The 16,274-nt window shown below is 39.5% G+C and overlaps 1 protein-coding gene across 19 annotated transcripts in view; it reads right to left on the reverse strand.

Annotated features, from left to right (window-relative positions):
* DYM (dymeclin) overlaps window positions 1-16,274 on the reverse strand; it is a 359,236-nt gene that overhangs the window by 108,532 nt on the left and 234,430 nt on the right. For all 19 annotated transcript variants that reach the window (XM_070630144.1, XM_070630138.1, XM_070630148.1 and 16 more), the window contains one exon: window positions 8,164-8,266. In XM_070630144.1, coding sequence (XP_070486245.1) covers window positions 8,164-8,266 — 103 coding nt within the window. The remainder of the gene's footprint in view (window positions 1-8,163; window positions 8,267-16,274) is intronic.

Consider the following 16,274-nt stretch of genomic DNA (forward strand, 5'->3'; position numbering starts at 1 on the left):
TGTCGGGCACCTTTTGATGTGCTTATTGGTCACTTGGATGTCTTTTTCGGAGAAATTTCTATTCAGACCCTTTGCCCATATTTTTTTTAAATGCAGTAACAGCTTTATTGTTCTCTTGCATCACAGTCCAAGAGGGTATTTAGTTGGTCTTCTGTGAGATGATTCAGAGGTCCACGCACTGCCATCCTCTGGGAATCTCACGCTGGATTTCCTACATCTAGCCAGCAGATGATGAGAGAAGAGATGTGTGGAAGGTGGCACAGTGGTGACAATCATTTCCTCCTACATTCCACTGGCTAGAGCTAGTCAGATGCCCCTCATCATGATGCAAGGGAGTCAGAAAATGTCCTGAGCTGTGTAATCAGAGAGACGAAATGGGTTTGGTGAGCATCCAGCTAGTCATTGCCTCACCCAATGCCTAGTGGAGTGCCTGGTACATGCCTGGCATTTAGGAAAGGTGGATGATCGATAGAAAAATGTCAACATGACCCATTCCTTTGCTCTTGGTGGTCACTCTGATTTGGTTCACTTTAGGGGCTCTGGGACACACCCAGCCCTAGTAATTTTAAGGTCAAGGAGCATGCTGGGAAGTGAGGGCCGATCTTTGGGGTTGAGATTCACTGATGCCAAATAACTACTCAGATGTTCCCAGACAGATAAACACTTCCTGATCAGCTGCGCCTCTGTCGTCAGTTAATGATGGCTCTTATTATCTCCAACTCTCCATCTGATACTGTCACACTCCTCCTCCTGCAGGAAGCTCTCCCTGTCACTAGAGGATGCAAAGACAACCCCATCCTCTGAACAACTCCTGCTGTCCCAGAACATCTCTCCCACACATCAAAATGGTAGCAGCTAACACTTATTAGCGCTTGCTGTATGCCAAGGGTCCTACCTGGACACATTTATTTAATCCTCACAATAACCTTGGATGGTAGGTTCTACTGGTACTCCCACTTAACAGATTGAGGCCCAGAAAGGCAAAATGACCTGCCCAAGCCCAGACAGCAAGATAAGCTGCAGAACCAGGTTACAAAATATTCACCCATTTTTCAATTGGACTACAATCATGCACTGCATAATGACATTTCAGTTGATGACAGAGTACATTTGATAGTAGTTCCATAAGGGTAGTACCATAGAGCCTAGGTGTGTAGTAGGCTATACCATCTAGGTTTGTGTAAGTACACTTTACGATGTTTGCACAACAACAAAATTGCCTAACAACACAGAATGTGTCCCTGTCATCTGGCAACATGTGATTGTATTTGTCTTTTTAGGATTGAGTTGTAAGAGTAATTTACATATTCTGAATACTAGCCCCTTATCAGATATAATATTTGCAAATATTTTCTCCCACTTTGCGGGTTGTCTTTTCACTTTCTTGATGGAGTCCTTTGAAACCCAAAAGTGTTAAATTTTGATGAAGTCCAATTTATCTACTTTTCTTTCGTTGCTTGTATTTTTGGTATAAACTAAGAAGTCTCTGCCTAACCAAAGTCATGAAGATTTATCCCTATATTTTCTTCTAAGAGTTTTATAGTTTTAACTCCTACATTTAGGTCTATGGTCCATTTTAAGTTAATTTTTGTGTATGGTGTGAGAAAGGGGTAACAAATAATTCTCGAGCACCCGTTACACACTAGACACTGTGCTAGACACAAGGAACCCAATGTCACGAAGTGCTGTTTATCACTTCTATGCCCTTCTCAAGAAGGGTAACCCCTGGAATGTTTTCCTGCCTTAACCTCTCCTTCTAAAAATACTGCCCAGTTCAGATTTCAACTCCTTTCATGAAAACTGCCACAATTCTTTCCCTACTTCCCAAAAGTTGTCTCTCCCTCTTATAACATCCCACAAGCTTTGTTATAGCCCTCTTATAAAATGTCATATTCAATTGTATTTTAGTTGTACATTTGTTTTAACTAGCCTCTTAGATTCCCTGTGTATAGTTGTTATGTCTTCTTCATTTTTACTTCTCCTGTCATGCTTAAGTAATTCCAAAACATAAGTTTTAGCAATATTCTGATTAATGACACCATCACTGGAATAAACACCCACAAATAATTCCTTCAAAAGTGACAAAACCTGAAATAAACTATTTTAATAGTGACAAATTTCATAGTTTCAAACTTCTTGGATGTGGCAGCACATCCAAGATAAACGTTCCCGTGTTATATAAATCTTATACTCTCTACCCCAGCCTTCAAATCCTACCAAAAAATCTGTGACAGTCTCATCAAGAATACTATGAAATACAGAAAGTAGTATGTATGTGTATTTTTGTATATATTAATGTGTATATGTGTGTGAAGAGGAGCATTTTAACATTAGGTCAGTAAAGGCACAAACAAAACAAATGGTACAAAACAAATGGCTGAAGATACTTTTCAATATTACCTCTCCATCAACTATTTGAGTCAAATGAATTTGAGATCTGAGTTAAAAGAATCACTAGCAAGCAATCTTAAAAATAGAATGACCTAAAATAAATGGGTGAAAAATTCCTGAATTTAAATTTTCTTGTCATATGGAATCAGCTCAGAATACCTCATAATATATTTCTGAAGAAATTAAATGTCTAAAAGCCGATACAAAACTTACAAACAAGAGCTAAAAGATTATTAACAAGAAGTGCCGATTTAAAAGGTGCATCAAATGCCATATCCCAGGGTTAGCAGTAGTTTAGGCTTCCATGTAGAGCGATAACGATACGCAATCAAGACTTGATCAAGATGAATCTCAACCACATGGCTTTCGCTCGGTAGGAAGTTACAATTTAAGATGGCAAACTATTAGATCAAGTAGAGGTTGAACAATCTGTTCTATTTGTATTGAACTAAAAGAGAAAATGCTACAACTATCTCTTGAATATGAAACAATCAATTGTGACACAGAGCAGGCAAAAATTAATGAGAAAATTTAGCGTAAAAATTACCCATGTTGGGGCCGGCCCCGTGGCCTACTGGTTAAGTTCTGTGTGCTCCGCTTTGGCAGCCCGGGTTTGATTCCCAGGCGTGGACTTATACCACTCGTTCATGGCCATGCTGTGGCAGCGACCAACATACAAAATAGAGGAAGACTGGCACAGATGCTAGCTCAGGGCCAATTTTACTCAAGCAAAAAGAGGAAGATTGGCGATGGATGTTAGCTCAGAGAGAATATTCCTCAGGGAAAAGAAAATTACCCATGTCAACTATCTGTTAGAAGCTACTCTTTTTTTTTTTTTTTTTGCTGAGGAAGATTCACCCTGAGCTAACATCCACTGCCAATCTTCCTCTTTTTGTATGTGAGTTGCAGCCATGGCATGTCCCACTGACAGACAGGTGGTACAGGTCTGCACCCAGGAACTGAACCTGGGCCACCAAAGCGGAATGCTCCAAACTTAACCACTAGGCCACCGGGGTGGGCTCAGAAACTAGTCATTTTTGACTAGGAAAATGATCAAACACTTGAAATTATATGTCACACAGATATGACTTAGGTCTAAGACTCTTTTTCAGTTTTGGACACCTGCACGCAGATATACTGAGTTGGGGCTTCCTCCTCATGAATTAATTGGTTAATATCTAGTCTTATTCTTTTCAGCCAAAGGTACGAGAGACCCATGCCTTCAAAGTGCATTCAAGCTTACTGGAAGTGAGACTAACACAATTAAACAATTATAGAATATAGGACAGCATATATTTAATTGTTCTTTCTGAGCGTATGTGTGTATGTGTAACAGATCATATATACCACTGGTTCTCAAATATTTTGATCTCAAGACCCCTTCTAAAAATCACTGATGCTCTGAAAAAGCTATTTTTATGTGGATTTTACGTATTGGTATTTACCATATTAGATATCAAAACTAAGAAAATTTTAAAACATGAGATCATACAGGTACACATTCTGCAAGCTGTTAGAGCAATGAGTTTACCACTCACCATGTAGCCTTTGGACCATTCCACTGTACAGTCATGAGAGAATCAAAGTAAAAATGAGACTCTGAAAACCAGTGGAACGTGTGTGTGTGTGTGTATACATTAGTAGCATTATACTTGCTTAGCAAGTCAACGATAAACTCTTATCTACTATTTCTACTTCTGTGGATTTTTCTGATTCTGGCTCCTTACTCTTTTTGGCCAGGGTCTTTTTGGCTTGTGCCTTTGCACTTGCTCTTTGGAATGAGATAGGAGAGTTGGTTCTACAGAAAGTTTCAAAAGTTCTTTGATGATCAAAGGGCAATATAATTTAATTCCTTATGGTTCCACCTAGCATAAAAGTCAGATTCTTCTTATCTCAAATAGTTGTTAAGATGATTGTCAGAAATTATGGAAACAAAGCTTGTATGACACTGTCACAATATTAATAATTAAAAAACATGGTTATAGTTTAAAAAGCAACTATAACTCATTTATCATTTTTGCTTCATTTTCTGTATTCAGGTTCTGTTGTATATGAAGACCAAAGTTGTTTGAGAGGTTTCTTCTTATTTAAAAAATTACTGAGAGATTCTTTAACGATTCTCTCCTCTCCCTTTAGTCAGTGAATTGAATTTTGTGAAATCCTGATATAAAGACACCCAAGCTCAGCCAAGTCAACTGAAGTTCATTTGCATTCCTAAACATCTTCATGCCCCTGTGGAAGCTGCAGAACCAGCTGCCACTCTCTGCAGTGGGCATTGCCTCTCCCACAGAGGACTTACGTGCAATTTTTGTTTTATTTCCCCTGAAGCAGCTGGGGCATTTCCTCATTATCTAGACTTGGCTGAAGGCTTCAGGTTTCCCCTGAGATCCTCAGACAAACACGGTAGTACTAAAGTACTAACACTAATGTTTTTGTAACTTGCTATTTGCTTTCTATGTTGTTACTCAATTGCCTTGTGAATTAGACAGTATAATAAGAATAAACATTTTCTTAATAAACTCAGAAACCTCTAGACAGACTGAAAGTACCCTATGTACTACAGTGAGAAGAAAAACATATCCTTATTTTAAGCACTTATTCAAATTCTTTGTTAATAATGTTTGTTCAATTCTAGTGTAGAAAGTATACATGAGGGAATGTACTGCTGCATTAAGACCTTTCATTTTCCTTTTCTATCTTTTACAAACAATTGGTCTGAAGCAGTAGTCCAAGATACAGAATATTATGTGGTTGTTGGCAAAGACATTTAACAAGTAAAATTCCTGGGGAAGAAAAAGGGAGGAACATACTATACTTTCCCTGTTAATGACCAATTTAAGAGAGAATGATGGCGCTGGTCCCATGGCATAGTGGTTAACTTCACATGCTCCACTTTGGTGGCCTGGGTTCACAGGTTCGGATCCCAGGCATGGACCTGTACCATTCATCAGCCATGCCATGGCAGCAACCCACATATAAAGCAGAAGAAGACTGGCAGAGCTGTTAATTCAGGGCTAATCTTCCTCAAAAAAAGAGGAAGATTGGCAATAGATGCTACCTCAGGGCTAACCTTCTGCAGCAAAAAAAGTAAATAAAAAAAATAGGGGCCGGCCTGGTGGCGCAGTGGGTAAGTTTGCACACTCCGCTTGTCGGCAGCCCAAGGTTCGCCCATTCGGATCCTGGGTGCAGACATGGCACCACTTGGCAAAAGTCATGCTGTGGTAGGCGTCCCATGTATAAAATGGAGGAAGATGGGCATGGATGTTAGCTCAGGGCCAGTCTTCCTCGGCAAAAAGAGGAAGATTGGCAGGAGTTAGCTCAGGGCTAATCTTCCTCAGAAAAATAAATAAATAGAAGAGAATGACAATGAGAACATGGTTTCAAATGTGCCAGTCACTTATACTTAGTGTTCTGAGCAATGAGAATGACCAATAAAACAACGGGTTTTCACAAAAGAACATACTGCAGCACTTACTTTTTTTTTGTTTTTTTGCTGAGGAGGATTCACTGAGTTAACATCTGCTGCCAATCTTCCTCTTTTCAGATGTGAGATGCTGCCATAGCAGGGCCACTAACAGACGAGTAGTGGAGGTCCACGCCTGGGAATCGAACCTAGGCCACTGAAGTGGAGTGTGCCAAACTTAACCACGAGGCCGCTGGGGCTGGCCCTGTAGCACTTACTTTGAAGATTGCTACTGTTTCCTTTACTCACCTTTCAGATCAGTGGCAGGAGGACAGATCCACAATCATCACTGCCACTGACTCAGCGGTTACCCACTCTTCTCAATGAACTCTGAGGAAAGGCAGTAAAATTCAAGTCCTTAAACCTGTCTGTGAAACGCTGTGATTTGTCAAGTCTCATACACACAAACGTCAAACTGAGGACTGTCAATGACAGATTCCAGTGGAATTTTTCCAGTATTTCTAGAAAGCAAATGCTTTAATAAATGCATTTCCACTTAGTGAAAACTTCACGCAAGAAGAAAATAGTAACTCTAAAAACTGTTAAGTTCAATAGTAGAATTGATATGTCTGTTATGAGTTCAAACTGTCCTTTCATTGCATAAACACTTCCACGACTGGCAAGTAGTATTAAATATGACCAATTTTCTCAAAGAAATATCAACTTTCTGGTCTCTGATTAAAGGAACATGCTGCTAGGGCAACCTTAGGACTACACACAGTCAACACATTTTTGCGGAATAAATGACACAGGAATACTATATAAACCAAACGATAATTGTATAAAAGTAACAAGACATTCACAAATGAATCAAATTCAAATTCTTAATAAACACAACCCCCGATGCCACTCTGGCCCTAAATGAGGTTTCCAAGGGGCAATTACAAAGAAGTATTTTTCCTGTAACAAGTCACGGCAAGGAGAGAAGTAAGTGAGGTTTTGCCAATTTTTTCAAAAGTTGAGAACATTCAACTAGCAGGAAATTCTTTAAAAATATTGTTGTTTTTTTGGTACTTTGGAATTATAAACTTAATATCTTAATGGGATGATGGATCATAACATCACATACATACACACACACACACACACACTCACAAAATAAATCAATAAAACAGAAGAAAAATAGCAGCGTCAGGTTGTGGCTGCACACAGTTATCTGTGTTTATCAGCGACTGCTATCCGGACTGGGTGCTGTTCCCACAGCCTCATATCAGCACAACCATTTAGAAATGAAACAACCACAGGAAACAAGCAAAACAACTCCCTGGCTGTCTGGTATGCATCACTTCAAACTCAGAATTTAAAAATTCTCTCCAAGTTTCTAAATATCGGCCCATTAAGTTGTTGTCTGGGGATTTAGGGAGGCCCTTATTGGGACTTGATGAACCACTTCTGTGTTCTATGACAAGATAATTTTTAGCATCCTCATCTAAGCCACGTTCCAAAACATAAGAGCCGTCACAGACAGCGGCACTGCCCTAAAGGAACTCCTAGCGCATCCTCCCTCCTGTTCTTAAACGGCACTCGTCCTCGTGCTGCTTCTGTTCTTTTCCATCCTCGTCCTCTGAGGTCGGGTAGTAAGCACCTCATGTTTAAAGTGGACGGAACAAAGGCAACGTGTTTGCGCCATTGTCTGCTGACCACAGAGGACAGGACCAGAGCCACCTGCAGGCCTGAGGAGAGCCAATCAGATTCTCTCCTCCAGGAACTGAGGATTAGGACTGCAAGACTCTGGTGGCCACAGGCACGATGCTCACAAGGACATGTCACAAGCTGGGAGGCAGGAAGGGGAAGGGCTGGAGTTGCTGTTTGAGTTCCAAGTCAGCAAACAGGGAAACGTGGTGGACAGAGTGCAGCAAAAGCAGAAAACTGAAGCACAAAAAAGCAGGGACCAGAAACGAAATGGCCTCGAAAGTGGATATTCTTGAATCCAGAGGCTTTTCTGTCTTAGGTTCTCGTTCTCTGTGAAATCCTGGTGTACTTCTTCCCCTTTAGTTCAGATAAGAGAAACCTTTGCACACTTTCTATAAGATCCCTCCTTTAGTTTTCATGTAATTAGTTTGAGTGGGTTTCCTATGGTAATAAGAGTCTAATTATTAACAATCACTGGTTTACGGTTGACTTACTTCAACCACTTGCTAATAATCATTTAAAATTCTTCCCTTGATTTGAGACATCACTCCTTTATTTCTGTTTTAGATGTTTCTCAGGTACCAAGATCACAGTCAGATCTCGAGCGGAGGAGTACTGTTATTTGTAAATAACAATCAAAGAAAATCTTTCTTTGACACAGTAAGGTAACTACTCACATAATCTGGTAGAGGAGTGTCATTGGAGCTCAGCGAACCTCTCAAGGACTGTGTGGCTTGTTCCAGAACTTTGTTGTGTTTTTTAGACAGCAAGGAAAACAAACTGAAAAAAACAAACAAAAACCCCAATTATTTTAAAAGCACTAAGCATCTTCTTTTCTAGATCTTATATGGAATTATATAGTTACACAAAATCATTCTAAATATTATCAGTTATTCTAAAATATACTTGTAATGATTGTTTTTCCATGCCTGTGTTAACAGCAAGATGAATAATACTACTGATACAACAAAAAATGAAATGAGAATTACAAGGGTTCTAAAAATTAAGAAAAGTTTGACAGTTTAAAATTATATTTCAGACATAGGAGACATTTTCAGATGATTACTGCTGTGGAAAGAACAGTGGAAAGAATTAGAAAACTTGGGATATGGACTGACTTTATGAGTAACTCATAAGTTTCTCATCTTTCAAATAAGTGTTTTGGATTAGATTATTGCTCATTAATATAATACAGTATAGAGTCTATATTCTATATTATAGCTTTATATTCCTCTTTCTCTCAAAAACAAATGACTTTAAATATATGTATTATAAGATTCCTACCTCTGGCCATGATTAACTGGTACTGAATAATTCTCCTCCTGTAAATAACTAAAAACTGGACAAATGAAACAACTGTTTCATTTTTTGGATATATTTCATTCAAAATATGAAACAACTGTTTTCAGGTGTTGTACAACATCTAAAGTGCAGGATTATGATCCCTCAGAGAAAAGAGATCCACGTGGGTCCCATAATGATGAGTTTCTGCCTAGCACAACATTCTAGACTATGGTTCAGAAAGGGGGGACCCAACCAGCACACAGCAGTATTGTGCTGAGCTGGGAAGACAGAGATATGAATCTGGGGTTGCTGTAGCAGCTGCAATTTGCAGCCCAGATTATCAGACTGGAGAGAAATGCAAGAGGGAGGTCAAGAGATCTGCCCAAGGGTCTCCTTGAATGGCTAAATACTAAGCTGCACTGTGCAGAGAAAGACCCCAAAAGGTGTGGCAACCAACAACTATTCAGGAGCTTCAAAATGAATAGATATTTTGGAGGTCACAACAGGCTGGAGGATGCTGGCATTCCAAACAGCCAGAGTGGAGAAAACTCATTGAACATGGGCATTCAGTTAAAATTCTCACAAAGGCCATGCTTTAGGAGTAGGGCTAGAGTAAAGATTATTCTAAGATGCACTCTAACAGACCGAAATGAGCAATTTTCAAAGAATAAAACAAATTTACATTAAATGTAAATGGACTAAACACCAGAGTTAAATGGCAGAGATTGTCAGACTGGCTAAAAAAGAAAGACCCAATCACATGCTGTTTATAAGAATCACACTTGTAAATTTAAAGACATAGATAAGTTAACAGTAAAATGATGAAAAAATATTATAATTAATTATAAAGATATAATATCTATATAGTATATTAATATATAAAATATACTTAAGTTAAATATTAATGTATGTATTATATATTACAGAGATGGAATTAATTATAATGTAAACAGTCATCATAAGAAAGCTGGAATACCTCTATTTATATTAGACAGAGTAGGCTTAAGGACAAGAATACTATTCTTAGAGATAAAGAGAGAGATTTTATAATGAGGAAAGGGCCAATTAACCAAGAAGACATAACAATTCTAAATGCGTTTGTGCCTAATAATAGAGCTTCAAATACACACAATTATATGCTCCTAATATTAAATCTACTGTAGCTAATAAAAAAAGAATTCCTCTTTGGGTTAGAGGGCAGCTTAAAAATAAAGGTAATTCTGATTCCATGTACTTTTCCACATAAATATGTGGTATGATCTGTAGCACTTTTTTTAAATGCCAAAAACATTACTCTAGTAGTTCTCAGTGATACTTTTCTAAATAGAATATTGGTTTGAATATCCATTTAGGAAAATCCCTAACTATTTCAGATATTCACTGAAGACAGGGCTACTCACTATTCTTTCTATATTAAGTGTTAACTAACATTATTCAGGGGAAAAAAACCACCTTAAACAATAGATGTTGTACAAAGCAGATAGAACAGAGGCAAGGAATATTCTCTAAATCTATACTCAAATCCAGTAGGAAGAAAAAGTGAAATAATTACTGAGTGAATAAATGTGGAATCACATGATACTGATTAAGTGCTAAGCATAAGTCTAAAAGAGACACTTCTTTGAAATGGAATAGTCCAGGAAAATTTTGTCAAGGGGTTAGATCTTACACAGAGTCTTGAAGACGAGAAAAGATTTATTTGTGCAAGAGAAGAGAAAAGCCATTTCCAAACAGAAGGTAGAACACGGAGGCGAAATAGGGGACAGTGAGAAGAGTGGAGTGGAAGTGCTACTTCAAGAAGTTGGAAATAAGATTCAGTCTGGGTTTGTGCATTTTTCCCCAATCATTTTATTTTTCTGGGTCTTCTCCATTTGAGGTTTAGTTTTGCTTTGTTTTTCCTTCTTAAGGTTAAAAGTAAACATCTCACTTTCTACTCATACCCATTCCCATGACCCATCGTTCACTAACATTTTCAGTTTGTTGTATACGATTCCAGAAATGTTCTATGCAGCAAGGCATGTATATAAATGAATACTGTACATATACTTCCATCTTTTTTACTCCACAAAATATGTATTGTTCTGTACCTCACACTTTTTCCACTTAACAATATATTCTTTGATTCATTGAACATTTATCGAGTGCCAGTCACTTGATATCTAAGTATACAGATATAACAATTCATTTAATTAGTCCATTATCAATCAGTCATTACAATGTTTCTAGGTTTTTTTTTATTATAAACAGCACCGCAATGAATACCTTCGTAGGTAATTTTTAGCAGACCGAAGGTGAGACTATCTATAGGATAAATTCCTTGAAGTGAAACTGCTGAGTAAAAGAATAACTGCACATAAAAGCGAACTGCTGTAGGAGTATATATTTTTAAATAAACAATTTAAACAATGAAAATAAAAAGGTAAAAATATGTTGTAATAGTGTATAAATCATATTCACATGGAAATGCATACAAAGAGGGAAATTAGCAAGATTCCTCCAGTTGGTTGCAGCATATTCTCTGGAATAAATGGAATTTCAGAAGTTCTTTTGAAACTGAAAGAACTTTGGTGGTGGATTCTAGCCTAGGGCATAGCAAGACTCAGGCCTAAACTGGGTCCCCACACTAAAAGCGAAACCGGCAAATACACCTGGAAGACTGAGCTGCTTGGTCTCACTAGAGGGAAGGAGGCAGTGGAGGCGAGTGAAGCAAGGCAGCGCACTTTGTTGAGTTTACAAAACACTAGAACTCAGGAGCTGCTTTCAGGGTTCAACAAACCTGGGCTTCTCTCCCTGAGTGTCCTAAGAGTGTACCTTCAGGGAAGGACGACAGAGGTGATCTATGGTAACTTTCAGCATCAACTGAAGATAATTATTAGAGTCTTAGGAATCAAAGCAAAAGGGATTTGAAATTGTTTCCCTTGGAGAAGAAAGGCTAGTTTATTTATTTTAAAAGAGAACACTAACAATCTGCTTTCCTTGTTAGTAGGAGACAAAACAAGGAAGTGAGCTTCAATTCAAATAGAAGCTCTTTCAGTCGGGCATAATGGAAAATTTGACCATTCAAGGGCACAAAATGTTGAAATGGTCCCCAAGAAGCAAGCAGTGGCGGCTGCTCCCAGCCGTTTCTAAGGAAGTTGGTGGAAGAACAGAGATTTGAGGCCACTTCTGGTCTCCCATCAGGAATGAGAAACAGAATTCGCGCCACAGAATTCGCGCCTGCTTCAAGTTGTTATGCCTCTACAGTTTAATAGGCTTTTCCCTCAGGTCTTCTAGCTAGAGCTTTCAAAATTTTGGTGTTTTTTTTTTTTTTTTTAACATACTACTTTCGGTTTTCATTTAGCATTTTTAAGGCAAAATGATCCAAATTTATATGAGACATGATTTGCAAATGGCCGAGAAAAGTAACTTTTGCTTAAAGCTTTGCATTCAAAGTACTAGCCCTAGCTTAATGCTAGACAGAATGATAAAGACACATGGTGTTTGCATGTAAAGGGATAATTCTGATTTTAAAAATAAGTGAAATTGACTTTCAAGTGTGCTTAATATTCATTCAGTCAGGATACAGCTGCCAGAATACTTTTTTTAAAATTAGAAGAAGGCTGGAATTTTCTTCTTTTATAAGAATGTTCATTACAAATTGGTTTAACAACGAAAAACTGAAAACAACCAAAACAATGATCAAGAAATACAATGGATAAAAACTGTGGGATATTCAGACAATGAAACAATATGTAGCAATTTAAAGTGGTCTAAAGCTACATGTAACAATAGGGATAAATCTCAAAAAAAAGTTCTACAGGGAAGGACCCTTGTAGAAGAATGTGAACAAGGTGATATTATTTATACAGCATTTTAAAAATGAAAACAATCTTATATATATATATCTTTTACCAACAAAACACATGAAATAATAAAATATATATGGAAATGATAAACATTGCATTTAGGACAGCCATTATTCTCTGAGAAAGAAGGGAGGGAAATGGCATCAGGGAGGAAGAAACAGGGGATTCAGGGCTTGTGCTCTCTCTCTAATGTTTTTTTGGTTATACTGGATACACACATAGGAGACTGCTGTATTACTCCCTATTTTTTTGGTGTATGCCTTAAATATTACATACATCTTAAAAACTGAATAAAAAGAATACAGTATCCTGGAGAAAACAGAGCGCCTGCCAATAGCCAGCCTTTCACAAAAGAAAGCAGCATGGAAAGAGACTCTGTGTGGTCAGTCCGACCTGGAATATGCTCAGAAAACCACAAGCTGCTGAAAAGCGCTGCAGTTTAGGGAGTACACTGCTGGCAGGAGATGAGAGCAGAATAAGGACAGTCTGCAGACAGACCGTGAAGGGCCGCCACAGCACGTCAAAAGTCCTGGACTTTATTCTACATGGAGTGAGAAGCTAATGGAACATCAGTCTTACAAAACGATAAAAGAGACACGGTTCCTTGTTCCACAGGAGCTCAAGTCTGATGGGATAAGGGAAAAAAATGTCTACACTACTAAAGCCAGAGAGGGCCCTGGGTCTGAAGAGAGTGCTGTGGGAGCACCGCTGAAGGTTAGGTACATTCCACAGAGGGAATCTATCTTGCCCGTGGACTTGAAGGTTAGGGGGTTCGCTATCTGGGAACAGTAAAGGGGGAGGGAGAGCCAGTGAGAAAGGAGAAACAGCGTATAGAAAGGCAGAGAGAGACTTCAGGGGAGTACCGATAGCCTATCTGGGCAGAAGAGTGAAAGTCCATGGAGAGGAAGAGGTGGCAAGAGATGAAGCCAGCAAGATAGGCAGGGGCCTGTTAAAAACACCATGCTAAGAGGTTTGCATTCCATCTTGTCAAGTCACTGAGACAGACAGTAAGTCAAATATTTACCAAGAACCTACTATGTGCCAAGCAATGTGCAAGGAGCCTGGAATAGAGCGACAAGCAAAAGCAACATGGTCAACATGGTCTTTGTCCTGCCCTCCTGGAGGTTCTACTATCAGTGTGGTGATGGAGATGAGCAGGGAGCGCAACGGGGACAAAGCCCAGGGCTGCCCAAATGCACCTGGAGGTAGGGACAGGAAACCATTTCTGGAGATGACGCCTGAGCTGAACCTTAAGGAACAATTAGGAGGCAGGCGAGCAAATGAGGCAATGGTACAGGTAACTGGGCAAAGAGCAGAGCAGGAAGGAAGGCAGAGAAATCCAAGCACTGCTGGTGCAGGAAACGGCAAAGCACACACGTTCATAAAGTGTTAAGTACACAGAGCACCACGATACAGTTGGGGTAGTAGTGAGAATATGAGAACAGTCCATAAAGTGCCTCCTAGACTTTGGACTTCATCCTGAAAGCCAGGTAGTTTTACAACAGCAGGACTATGATAACAAGAAAAAGAGACAAAAGCACAGCTGCTGTGTTTGGTGGGAGGTGCGGGGCCAGGGATGGGCAGGAAGGGTGACTGATTACTCCTTGCTCATCCATGTGCTCTCTCACCTCGTGGTGGCCATAGAGTCCCTGCCACAGAACCCCAGGGCTCCTAGAAGCAGTGTGAAAACCACTGACCTGAGCAGTGAGGTACAAGTACATGACAAGTATATTTGTTTTAGAAAGATTCCTCCGACCTTAGGAGGAAGGATGGACAGGAGCTGGCAAGAGAACAAGAGTAGAAACAGAAAGATCCTTTAGGTACCTTCTACATTGCTCAAAGGAAGAGATGAGGAGACCCTGAACTAGCAAATACGGGCTATTTGGAAGGCAGAAGAGGTAACAGAGAGTGAAAAAAGGGAATCATGGATGACTCTAAGGTTTCTTACTTGGGAAACTTAGTGGCTGGCTGAGAAAGTGATTGAACACGCTAGGAATATGGGAAGAAGAGCTGAAGAGCAGAGAGAGGGCCCAGGAAGACTGAGAGCTGTGCTTTAAAGACAATAATGATGACAACAGCAGAAGCTAAGGCTTATATGCTGTTTACTGTATATCAGACACTGTTCATCAAATAATCATATGAGGTAGGTGCTATTATTTTCCTTTTTTAAAAAAACTATAAAAGGATGATGAAATCGAGGCAGAGAGGTTAAGTAATTTGCTCAAAGCACATAGCTACTAAGTGGTAGAGTCAGGAGTCAAATTGAGGCAAGCTGGCTCCAGAATCTGTGCTCTTAACAGTTCTTCCTGGAAACCCAGAGGTGCTCAAGAATCTCCCAATGGAGATAGTTAGAAATATCCAGATGATATTTCAGAATATCATAGTTCAAAAATACTAATACTTATACTAATTACATAGTTATACTAATACTAATATCATACTAACATACGATAGTTCAGAAATGCTAAACTGGTGCTCAGGAGAAGGGTGAGAAATTTTAGGGTTATTGGCACCAGTTGAAATCATAAAAGTACAAGTGGTCACCCAAGGATAATGTATAATATAAGTAAAGAAGCATAAAGACAGAATTCTGAGAACACCAAGGCTAAATGGGCGAACAGAGCAAAGGAAGCCAATAAAGGTCATTTAGAGAAACAGTGGAAGTAGGGGAATCAGGAGAGAAAGACATTCTGGAAGCCAAGAGAATAATCTCAAGGAGGGAGCAGTCACCACTGTCAAAGACAAAGAAGCATCAAAAAAAGAAACAAAGTCACTGGATTCTGCCCAAGGAAAGAAATCAATGGGGACGTTACCAAAAACCATTTTCAGAGGGGAGGAGGCCGAGGCTGGACCTCAGCGGCTGAGAGAAGTGGGATGCGGGGAAGTAGGCGGTGCTGGGAGCAGAGAGCTAGAGGGATACTCCGAAGGGAGGGCAGCCCAGAGAGAAGGTCAAGTACTGGGAGGAGGTGGTGGTGGTGGGAGGGGGTTCCCTCCTAGAAAAGCTCAGACGTTTCCCACAAGAACCTCGCCACTCACAGCTTTTAGTCACCTCCTGTCCACACCCTATTTCTTCCCTCTAAACACACTCATAACAGGAGTCACCAGAGAAATGAGGAGAACCTCAACTCCACAAAAGAATGGGAGCAGATGACTTACAGATAAAGAAACTCAGGTACAGAGCATTGGTAGTTCATCCAAGGTCAAAGTGACATAGTCTAGTGAATATAAAAGTTCTTTATAAATTCCAAAGAGCTATTAAAATGCAAAAAATACAAAATATTACTAAAGTTATTAAAGGACAGAGCTACGGCTAGAACCTAAATCTCCTTATGCCAAGCTTCCCGCTCTTTCTCTGTAGTCGCTGATTCTTTCCCCGTGCAGAAAGCCCCTCCTTCCTCCTCTCTGCCCATCAAAACGCTGCCTCTCCATCAAGGCACAGCTCCGTGCTGCTGATTCCACACCCTCTGCGGAAGTGTTCTCTAACCTGTCTTTGCAGTCAATCCTTCCTCCTCACCTCCAACCTTGCTCCAGGCCACCACTGATCTGTTTTCTGTCACTGTGGGTTTGCCTTTTCCAGAATTTCACGTAAATGGAATCACACTCTATTTACTCTTTCATGTCTGTCTTCTATCCCTTAGCATAACGTTTTTAAAATTCAT

Source organism: Equus przewalskii, chromosome 7 (genome assembly GCF_037783145.1).
Source record: "Equus przewalskii isolate Varuska chromosome 7, EquPr2, whole genome shotgun sequence".
Taxonomy (NCBI): domain Eukaryota; kingdom Metazoa; phylum Chordata; class Mammalia; order Perissodactyla; family Equidae; genus Equus; species Equus przewalskii.